Here is an 11386-nt window from a genome sequence, read left to right on the forward strand (position 1 = left end):
CAACATATTGCATTGGGTAAACTGCTACAGAGGACCTCTTTAAAGTGTTAAAAACAAAGACGTTACTTTGAGGCCTAAAGTACACCCGACCCAAGTCAGGATATTTTCAATAGCCTCATACACATGGGAAAGCTGGACAATGACTAAGGAACACCAAGGAAGAATTGATACCTTTGAATTATGGCAAAGAATATTGAATATGAGGGTTAAGTTGTAAGGTATTGTTCCAAGGTCTCATTGTTATTGTTGTAGTTAGGTGTCCCTGACACACACCTTTCCTGATTTTAAAACATACAGTATCTCTTTGTTCTGTTTTAACAATTGCATCTTGGTCTATGTACGGGTTCCATATAAGTTTTCTGAATTTCTCTTTCTTTGTAATGTTATCCATAGTTTGTTATGATTCACATAGTCAAAAACCAATATGCATTAAGTAGTCAATTAAATGTAGGTAAACATCTTTCTGGTATTTTCTGTTTTCAGCCAAGATCCATCTGACATCAGCAATGATATCTTTTGTTCTAAGGCCTCTTCTGAATCTGGCTTGAATTTCTGGCAACTCCCTGTAGATGTATTGCTGTAAGCATTTAAAAATTCTCTTCAGTAAAATTTTACTTGTGTGTGATATTAATGATATTGTTTGATCATTTCTGTGTGATATTGTTGATAATTTCTGCATTCTGTTAGATCACCTTTCTTTGAATTAGGCACAAATATGGATCTCTTCCAGTCAGTCAGTCAGGTAGATGTCTTCCAAATACCTTGGCACAAATGAGTGAGTGCTTCCAACTTGTTGAAACATTTTAATTGGTATTCTGCCAATTCCTGGGGACAATGCCTTCAGTGCAGCTTGGACATCTTTCTTCAATGCCACTGATTCTTGATCGTATGCTACCTCTTGAAATGACTGACTGTTGACCAATTCATTTTGGTATAGTGATTCTAAGTATTGCTTCCATCTTCTTTTGATGCTTTCTGCATTGCTCAATATTTTGCCCAGAGAATCCTTCAGTTTTCAAGTCAAGGCTTGATTTTTTTCTTCAGTTCTTTCAGCTTTAAAAATGCTGAGCGTGTTCTTCCCTTTTGATTTTCTAACTCCAGGTCTTAGCACATTTCATTATGATACGTGACTCTGTGTCTTTAACTGTCCTTTGGAGTTTTCTGTTCAGCTCTTTCATTTCATCGTTTCTCCCATTTGCCTTAGCTTCTCTACATTCAAGAGCAAGTTTCAGTCTCTTCTGACATCTATTTTGGTCTTTTCTTTCTTCTGTATCTTTTTAATAACCGTTTTCTTTCATCTTGTATTATGTTTTTGTTGTTTTTTTTTTATGTCACACCAGAACTCCTCTGGTGTCCAACATTAGTGTTCAATACATCAAGTCTGTTTTTGAGATATTTCTAAATTCAAATGAAATACTTAAAAAGTCATATTTTGGTTATCATGGACTTGCTTTAATTTTTTTCAGTTTCAACCTGAACTAGCATGTGAGCAATTGATGGTCTGTTACACAGTCAGCCCCTGGCCTTGTTTTTACATTTGATACTGAGCTTCTCTATCGTCTCTTTCCACAGATGCAATCAATTTAATTCCTGTGTATTCCATCTGGTAAGGTACATGTGTATAGTTGTCATTTATGTTGTTGAAAAATGAAGAAGTCATTGGTCTTGCAAAATTCTATCAAGCAATCGCTAGTGTCATTTCTATCACCAACTCCTTATTTTCCAACTAATGAGCTTTCCTCTTTGTTTCTAACTTTTGCATTCCAACCACCAGTAATTATCAATGCATCTTGATTGCATGTTTGATCAATTTCAGGCTGAAGAAGTTGGTACAATTCTTCAGGTTTTTCATCATTGGCATTAGCGGTAGGTGTATAAATCTAAATAATCGTACTATCAACTGATCTTCCCTGTAGGCATAAATAATTTTCCTATTACTGACAGCATTGTGCTTCAAGATAGATCTTGGAATGTTCTTTTTGAAGATGAATAGTGTCATTCCTGGCATAGTAAACCATATAATTGTCAGATTCAAAAGGGCCAATACCTGTCCATTTTAGCTTACCAATGCCTAGCATACTGATTTTATGTGATCTGTTTCATTTTTCACAACTTTTAAATATATTAGATTCATACTTCAGACATTCTACATTCTGATTATTCATGGATGTTTGCATCTGTTGTCTTTGAGTTAGATATAAAGTTCCCAGAGCTTTGCTTCCTCCACATCATTAAGGTAGACTTTGAGGAGGCAGCTCTTTTGCAGTCACATTTTGAGTGTCTTCCAACCTGAGGGTCTCATCTTCTGGCTCTATATCAGACAATGTTCTGCTGGCATTCGTAGTTTTCTTTTAAAACCTTTTATTGCAAATTGAGTGAAGGTTTAGACAGATCATCAGTTTTACATTCTACAAATCATACATTTTATTTCATCTCAATGATTACAATCCTCTCCATGCAATAGCAGTTATCCCATTTCCTCCCTGTGGCTCCTATTTCCATTTTACCCTCCTTCCCATCCCTTCTCAAGTTGGTCCTCAGGTAAATGTTGCCCTTTTGATCTTGAATGATTGACCATTCTATGATGAGCAGACCTTACTAGTGTTGTCCCCTCTATATACCTGTCATCTACTTGGCTGAAAATTCAACATGAGGATGAGTTCCTTTTCAGACCTGAAGGGTGATGGAAGGTCACAGTCTCGGGTTCCTCCCAACTCTTTTTGGCCAGTAAATCCAGTTTTGTTTCATTTTTTTAAAAAAAATTATTATTTTGAGTTTTGTTCTACATTCTCTAATGTGACTCTTTTCAAAGCAATTGATAATGGTTTCCAGGCACCAACTAGTTCTTCTGGTCTCAGAGTTAATGGAGACTGATGTTCATGTTCCATGAGTCCAGTGGTCTAATTGATTCCAAGCATCTTCAATTCTCATCACTTGTTTTTCTTCTGCACATGGAGGGACCAATAGCTGCACCTCATATGACTGCTCATGAATTTTTAAAATCCCAGACACTACTCACCAAAATAGGATTTAAAATATTGTCTCTGTGAACTATATTATGCCAACTGACCATGGTGTCCCCTGAGACTATGGACCTGAGCCCCCAGGCCCAGCAACTCATTACCTTAAGATGTTTGATAATACCTAAGAAGTTTTCATCATTTTGCCCACTGTGTGCTCCACCACATTCATAGGTGTGTTTTCAGCAAAGGTAAATGCCCATGTACACATATCTGCTTTCATACCCTTATATATTTGTGGGTATACTCTGATTCTTCCTCCAATATCAGTTCAGCCTGTGTATCTATCTATCCACGTATCTAGAACATTTTTGTTCCAAGGTTATGCATATAACACTATTTACCTCTATCCCATATAGCCCTTGCATTCCTCCCCTTGTCTTCACCTGTTTACATCATTTTTCTACCAATCTCCTTCTTCTTGAATTGCCTTCCCTATTACCTGAGTCAACCTGTGTCTATCCTTCATTCAGTGAATTACTCATCCAGCCCTCCCACTACTGGTGACCATCAAAGAATGTTTCTTTTAGCATGAAAACCTTTTCTTGAGTTTTTACTAAAGTGATTTCATACAATATTTATGCTTTCATGATTGACTAATTTCACTCAGCATAATGTCCTCCATGTTAGGAGGTATTTATCAGACTCATCATTATTCTTCACTGTTGCATGGTATTCCATTGTATGTACCAAAGTTTGTTTATCCATTCTTCCATTGATGCACATTTAAGCTGTCTCCATCTTTTTGTTATTGTGAATACTGTTGTGACGAACATTGGTGTGTGTACATCTACTTGCATTCTGCCTCTTATTTCTTGTGGCTATATACCAAGTAGAGGGATTGCTGGGTCATACAGTATTTCTATTTCTAACTTTTTGAGGAAGCACATACTGTTTTCCTCAGTGGTTGAACCATTTTAGAGTCCTATCAACAATGTTGAGTCCTGGTGTGGTTCTGTGGGTTAATGTGCCAGACTGCAAAGACTGCAAGATCGGCAATTCAAGCTCACCAGCTGCTCCTCAGAAACCCTATACAGGATTGCTATGGGTCGGAACCGACTTGACAGCACTAAACAACAACAACACTAACAACCAACAACATAGAAGGGCCCCAGTCTCTCCACACCCTCATCAGCATTTTTTGTTTTCTGTTTTTTTTTTAACTTTACTATTAAGGCTGGTGTGAGATAATATCTCATTGTTACTTTGATTTGCATCAAGTCGTGGTGTGGCACTGTGTTAATGCATCAGACTGCAAAGTCATTTGAACTGCAAGGTCAACGGTTCAAGCTCATCAACTGCTCCTTGGAAACCCTATACAGGGTCGCTATGGGTTGGAATCAACTTGACAGCACTTAACAACAACAACAATGACTAATTATTGAGAACATTTCTTCAGATGTATGTTGGCTGCCTGAATGTCTTCCTTGGTGAAGTCTCCATTCATTTCCTGTGCCCATTTTTTGGTTTATTTGTCTTTTTCTTGTAGAGGTGTTGTAGTTTTCTATAAATTTTATGTCTGATAGGTCATTGCAAAAAAAATTTTTTTTTGCAGAGTGTAAACTCTCTGTTTACTCTTTGGGCGAAATCCTTTGATGCACATGTTGTTGTTGGTGTTAAGTGCCATAGAGTCAGTTCCGACCCATAGTGAACCTGTACAGGGTTTCCGAGGCAGTAAATCTTTATGGGTGCAGAAAGCCTCATCTTTCTCCCGCGAGTGACTGGTAGTTTTGATCTGCTGACCTTAAGGTTTGCAGCCTGATTTGTAACCACTATGTTACCAGAATATAGTGTCTGATTTTTAGAGGTCCCAATCATCAATTTTGTCTTCTGTGGACTGTGTGTTTTAGTTATGTTTGATAGTGTATTTATTCCATGTATTAAATTCCCTAATCTGTCTCTATTTTTTTCATTGATAATCTTTAGAGTTTTATGTTTTACATTTAATCCATGTTGAATTTGCTTGTTGAGACATGGGTTTTGTTTCTTCTTCTACAAATGGATTTCCAGTTTTACCAGCACCATTTATTGAAGAGACCATTTCTTCCTTATTTAATGTGTCGTCTCCCTTTGTCAAAGATCAGCTGACTGTATGTGGATGGATTGACTTCTGGGTCTCAATTCTGTTCCATTGATCTATGTATTTTTTATTGTATCAGTACCAGGCTGTTTTGACCACTGTGGTTGTGTAATAGATTTTGAGATCAGAGGGTGAGAGGCCTACAACTTTGTTCTTCTTAAACAATGCTTTGCTGATCTGTGGTCTCTTTCCTTTTCATATAGTTAGTGATCAGATTTTTCAACTCTTTAAAGAATGACATTGGACTCTGGATTGGAATTGCATTTTATCTATAGATTGCTTTGGGTAGCGTTGACATTTTCACAATGTCACTTATCTATGAGCATTTTTGTAAATCTCTTTTGTTTTCTTGTAGTAGTTATTTATAGTTTTCTTTGTATGTTCTTATTATTAAGTATCATCAAGTCGGTTCTGACTCATAGTGACCCTGGGTAGGGTTTCCGAGGAGCAGCTGGTGAGTTTGCACCACCAACCTTGAGGTCCAAACCAATATTTTAGTCCAGTGTATTATTCTGCAGTACCACATACATCTTTTGTTTCTATGGTTAGATTTATTCCTAAGTATTTTATCTTTTGGGTGGCTATTCTAAATGATATTGGTTTTCTGATTTCCTTTTCAGAGCTGTCTTTATTAGTGTATAGGAATCCAAGTGATGTTTTGTATATTGATCTTATACCCTGCCACTTTCATGAATCTTTCAATGAGTTCCAATAATTTTCTTGCTGAGCCTTTGGGATTGTCTACGTATATGATAATATCATCTGCAAATAGAGTTTTACTTCTTCTTTGATAATTTAGATGTCTTTAATTTCCTTTTCTTGCCTTATAGCTGTGGCAAAGACTTACAACACAGTATTGAATAGGAATGGTGATAAGGGAAATGTTTGTCTGATTCCTATTAATAAAAGTAATGTTTTCAGTTTCTCTCCATTGAGAGTAATGTTGGTTGTTGGATTTGTACATAGCTCTTAATTATGTTGAAGAAGTTCTCTTCTATTCCTTTTTTGTTGAGTGCTTTCCTCAGGAATGATTGTTGGATTTTGTCAAATGCCTTGTCTGAGTTGATTTTCCTTTTATTTATATGGTGAATTAAATGGATTGCTTTTCTAATATTGCCCCATCCTTACACCCCTGATATGTCATTCCTAGTTTTCACTGGCCAGTTATTTTTAAGCACTATATTGCCATGTCCTTTTTCCTAATCTGTCTTTGTCTGTTCCACTGCTATTCATAATGTTTTCAGTGGTATGATAAGCACTGGACTGCTAACCAAAAGATTGGCAGTCCAAGCACACTAGCTGCTCCATGAGAGAAAGATGAGGTTTTCCTGTTCCCTTGAAGCCTTAGCTCTGTAATTCAGAAACTCATAGTGTCTCTATGAGTAGGAACTGACTTGATGGCACTTAACAACAACAGTCCCTCAGAAGTAGACTGCCTATTACCTTTTTCTAATCTGTTTTAGTCTTGAAGTTCCACTGAAACCTGTGCACTATGGGTGACCCTACTAGATCTGAAATACCAACTACACAGATGTCAGCATCATAGCAACCCACGAGCCATACAGTATACCAACTGACAGATAATGGGTGGCAAGATCACAGAAACCTTTATTAAACAAAAATAACAAAATATGAAGGTGTTATTTACATAACAAAATATGAAGGTGATATATCCTCCATCTCTCTAACCCTTCTCTGACAGTGGTATTTCCATCTCTCTAACCCTTCTCTGAAGAATTCTGTGCTCTTTGATTTACACTATGTCAAATGGAAATTCTGGCATCCTCAAGGGATTCAAATCATATTCCTTTTAAATGTTCTTTGAGTTTTGGAAACAAAAATAATTCTGAAGGGGCAAGATAAGGTCTGTAGGGTGGATGGGGTAAGATTTCTCAGTAAAATTCTTGTAGAACAGGCCTTGCTATTCTCGAAGAATGAGCAGGCACATTGTCGCAATGGCTAAAAATTCCTTGATATAACTTTTCCTGGTCTTTTTTCTCATAAACATAGTTCTCAATTTTTCTTAAAATTTCTGTATAATAAGCTCCCATGATTTTCCTGTGACCTTCAAGGAATCTATCAAGATCACCCCTTTGGAATTCCATAATATAGTCATCATAACCTTCTGAGCTAACCTTTCTGCCCTCAATTTAACTGGCATACCATATCCCCTCAGAAGTTAAGGTTTTGACTGGACATTGCTCTCTGGATTATATCGTTAACTCCAAGACTTCTCCATGGTTATGATTCGTTCCATAAACTCACTCTCATTAGCTCTTGATTAAAAGACTGACCAGCTATTTGAGCTATCTTATCTTTTCACAGTGTTTTTGGCATCCACTAGCCAAAAGTTCTCTGAAACCAAAGTGAAAATGCCTAGCCATGTAACAGCCACCCTCCAATTGCTGTGGCATCAATGGCAATTCTATGGTTTTCTTTCACCAGGTTCTGGATTTCAGTCACAGTTTCTTCATTTGTGGACACTGATGGTCATCTCACTTTTGGCAAATCTTTGACGTCTTCCTGACCTTCCTTTAAATGATTGATCTTTCTAAAAACTGTTGCACCATTTCTGTAAACTTGTTGCAAAACTTCAATTATTTGGGAAGAGTCCATGTTAATTTAGTTTAGCTGTTGTTGTTGTTACTGTTAAGTGCTGTTGAATCATTGATGACCCATAGTGTCCCTGAATAGGATTTCTGAGGCATGACTGGTGGCTTGAACTGTCAACCTTGAGGTACGAACCAACTTTGCAGTCCAACACATTAACCCCCAGCATCACATCAGGATACCTTAGTTCAGCTAAAAATCTGATATTAGCCCAGACCTCAAAAAAAAATTTTCCCCCCATGGGATAAAAGATATTCTTTTTTTTCAAAGATACCATAATGAGATTAAATGTATTACTGAAAGAACTTGTCTGTAGCATCCACCAACCAGAGACATGTTTAAACACATTTTGTCCGTAATAATCTTGTGCATGTATAAACTGGAATCCGAATGGTGATGATGGTGTGCCGTGGAGACAGTTACGACTCATAGTGACCCAGCATAGGGTTTCAGAGGCTGTAAATCTTTACAGGAGCAGAAAGCCTCATCTTTCTCCCATAGAACGGCTGGTAGTTTTGAACTGTTGGCCTTGAGGTTAGCGGCCCGAGTCATAACCACCACACTACCAGAGCTCCTTGCAACCCTGATAGCAATGGATATTTACTTATCCTTGTAAACCATGGACTGCCAGAAGAATGAACAAATCTGTCTTGGAAGAAGTATAGTTAGAATGCCCCTTAGAAATGGGGATAGTGAGACATGGTCTCACATACTTCTGGCATATTATCTGGAGGAACCATTCTCTGGAAAAGGTCATCATGCTCAGGAAAGTAGAGTGCTAGCAAAAAAAGAGGCAGATCCACAGTGGTTACAACAACAGGCTCAAACATAACACCAATTGTGAGAACGCAGCAGAAGTAGGTAGTGTTTCATTCTGTTGTGCATAGTGTAACTATAAGTTGGAACCAATCTGATGGCACTCACAACAACAGCTGGTTATATTCAGATGAACCTTAGAAAAATGATAATAACAATATATTTCGTTATCATGTTAGAAAACATATAATAAAAAGATTGTACCTGATGGATGATGAAGCCCAATTTAATTCTTGCATTTGGGTGAAATTTGAATGTCCTTGTCGGTCCGCAATCATATCAGAAGTAAGCCGGCCACCAAACATATCTTTTGCATTCTCAGTCTCTGGTGGTTCCTATATAAGGGTATTGAGAAAGAGATGTCCTCTCTTACAAATGCTTAAATCCCATCAGCTCTCTGATTCCAGGATAAAATAGAATGAACTCACTTCTCCCTATTCTGTCCACTAAATAGAGCAAAAAATCCTAGACATTACACAGAAAACAAACATAAGAAGACTGAAAGGTGCAGAAAAGAAGGCAGGCTACCTAAGAGCCTGGGGAGTCCAAAAGGGCAAGCATTGAGTTCTCGTTTGTTTTTACATTATACATGCTGGGTTAAGTGATGAAGAAGCTGGAAATTTTGAAATGTAAATAAGAACATACCAAACAAAACAAATTGAAAAATCAAAAAAGTCTCCTCCCTCTAATCAAAGGACCAGAGAAGGGGAACCTACCAAGATATAAAAATGTTTAGACAATAAAAGCCTTATTCTATGTAATGAACTTTGGGACCAACCTCACCAGGAAAAGCAGAATGGGAGCTTAGATGTCCAATCTTGCCAACTTGTACAAGGTGCCCTTCTAAATTTCCCTTATGAGGAGCCTTTCATCACCTCCCAACTTGAAAGTAACAACACTCCCACCCAAATATCACCAGAGATCACATGGATAACCTGGACTTCCATCCGGTGGTAAATAGGTGTTAATCCTGACTTTCCCAGAAAGAATCAGGCGGGGGAGGCCTAAGCTTAATAATAATGAGAAACAAACCCGTCACTGTTGTTTTGAGGTGTCATTGTGTCATTTCCAACTCTCAGTAATCCTATGTACAACAAAATGAAACACTGCGCCCGTCCTGTATCATCCTCACAAGTGCTGTTATGTTTGAGCCCTTTGTTGCAACCACTGTGTCAATTCATCTTGCTGGGGGTCTTCTTATTTTTCAATGATCCTCTACTTTACCAAGCATGATGTCCTTTACCAGGGACTGGCCCTGATTAGAGGTCCAAAGTATATGAGACAAAATTTCACCATCCTTACTTCTGAGAAGCATTCTGTCTGCACTTCTTTCATTACAGAACTGTTGGTTCTTCTGGCAATCTGGGGTACTTTCAATATTCTTTGCCAACACCATGATTCAAATGCATTGATTCTTCTCTGGTCTTCCTTACTCATTGTTCAGCTTTCACATCCATATGAGGTGATTAAAAATAGCATGACTTGGTTTAGGCACACTAGTTTTCAAAGTGCCATGGTTGTTCTTTAACACTTGAAAAGATTTATTTGCAGCAGATATGCCCAAAGCAGTACAATGTTTGATTTCTTAATTGCTACTTCCATGAGTTCAATATTCTGGTACTATCTGATGGTGTTCCACTGCTATTCAGACAGTTCCCAATAGCTAAACATTCTTAACTAGTCTGCCTCTGCTTCTTCCTAGTCTGTCTTAGTCTAGAAGCTCAGTTGAAACCTGTCCACTATGGGTATTCCCTGCTATACATGTGGAATATCTCCTGGCATCACAGCAACACTCAAGCCACCATAGAACATTGAATATTGAAAAATGAGGAAGAACATCATAGTATTGTCAGATATAGTGCCAAAAGATGAGCTCCTCAAGTTGGAAGGCCCTCAAAATATGACTGGGGAAGAACTGCCTCTTAAAGTAGAGTTGACTGTGATGAAACAAATGGAGTAAAGCTTTTGGGAGCTTTGTGTGCTGATGGGGCACAACTTAAAATGAGGAGAAACAACTATAAACAGCCATTAGTAATCAGAACATGGAATGTATGAAACATGAATCTAGGAAAATCAGAATTTGTCAAAAATGAAATGGAACACATAAACATTGACACCTTAGGCATTGGTGAGCTGAAATAGACCATTAGCCATTTTTATATGAATTGAAGAGTAATGGTACACTATTCATCGTCAAAAAGAACATTTCAAGATCTATCTTGTAGTACAATGCTTTTTGTAATATGGTAATATCCATACACCTACAAGTAAGACCAGTTAATACCACTGTTATTCTAAATAACGCACTACCCACTAAAGTCAGTGATGACGAAATGAAATAACCAACTTCTTTAGTGTGAAATTGATCAAGCATGCAATCAAGATGTATTGATAATTACTGATGATTGGAATACAAATGTTGGGAGAAAATATGGCCTTGGTGATAGAAACGATGCTGGAGATGGCATGATAGAATTTTGCAAGACCAATGACTTGTTTATTGTAAATACCTTTTTCAACAACATAAAAGGTGACTATACACATGGCCCCCACCAGATAGAATACACAGGAATCAAACTGACTATAGCAGTGGGAAGAGACAGTGGAAAGGTTCAATATTGTCAGCAAAAAAAGAAGCCAGGGCAGACTGTGGAAAAGATGATAAGTTGCTAATATTCAAGTTCAGGCTAAAGCTGAAGAAAATTAAAATAAATCCAAGAGTCAAAATAAGACAGGGAATACTACTGCTAACATCACATGGATCTTGGATAAAAGCAGAAAATATCAAAAAGATTTATTGACTACGTGAAGGCTTTCGATTGTGTGGATCATGACAAGCTATGGACAACATTGAGAAGTA

The 11386-nt window shown here is 37.5% G+C and overlaps 1 protein-coding gene across 1 annotated transcript in view; it reads right to left on the minus strand.

Moving 5' to 3' along the window:
• Positions 1 to 11386, minus strand: part of LRRC9 (leucine rich repeat containing 9) — a 219084-nt gene that overhangs the window by 65933 nt on the left and 141765 nt on the right. Inside the window, exon 23 of the mRNA XM_006864637.1 lies at positions 8731 to 8861. Within this exon, the coding sequence (XP_006864699.1) occupies positions 8731 to 8861 (131 nt within the window). The remainder of the gene's footprint in view (positions 1 to 8730; positions 8862 to 11386) is intronic.

This window comes from Chrysochloris asiatica, unplaced genomic scaffold, assembly GCF_000296735.1.
Source record: "Chrysochloris asiatica unplaced genomic scaffold, ChrAsi1.0 scaffold00067, whole genome shotgun sequence".
Lineage (NCBI taxonomy): Eukaryota > Metazoa > Chordata > Mammalia > Afrosoricida > Chrysochloridae > Chrysochloris > Chrysochloris asiatica.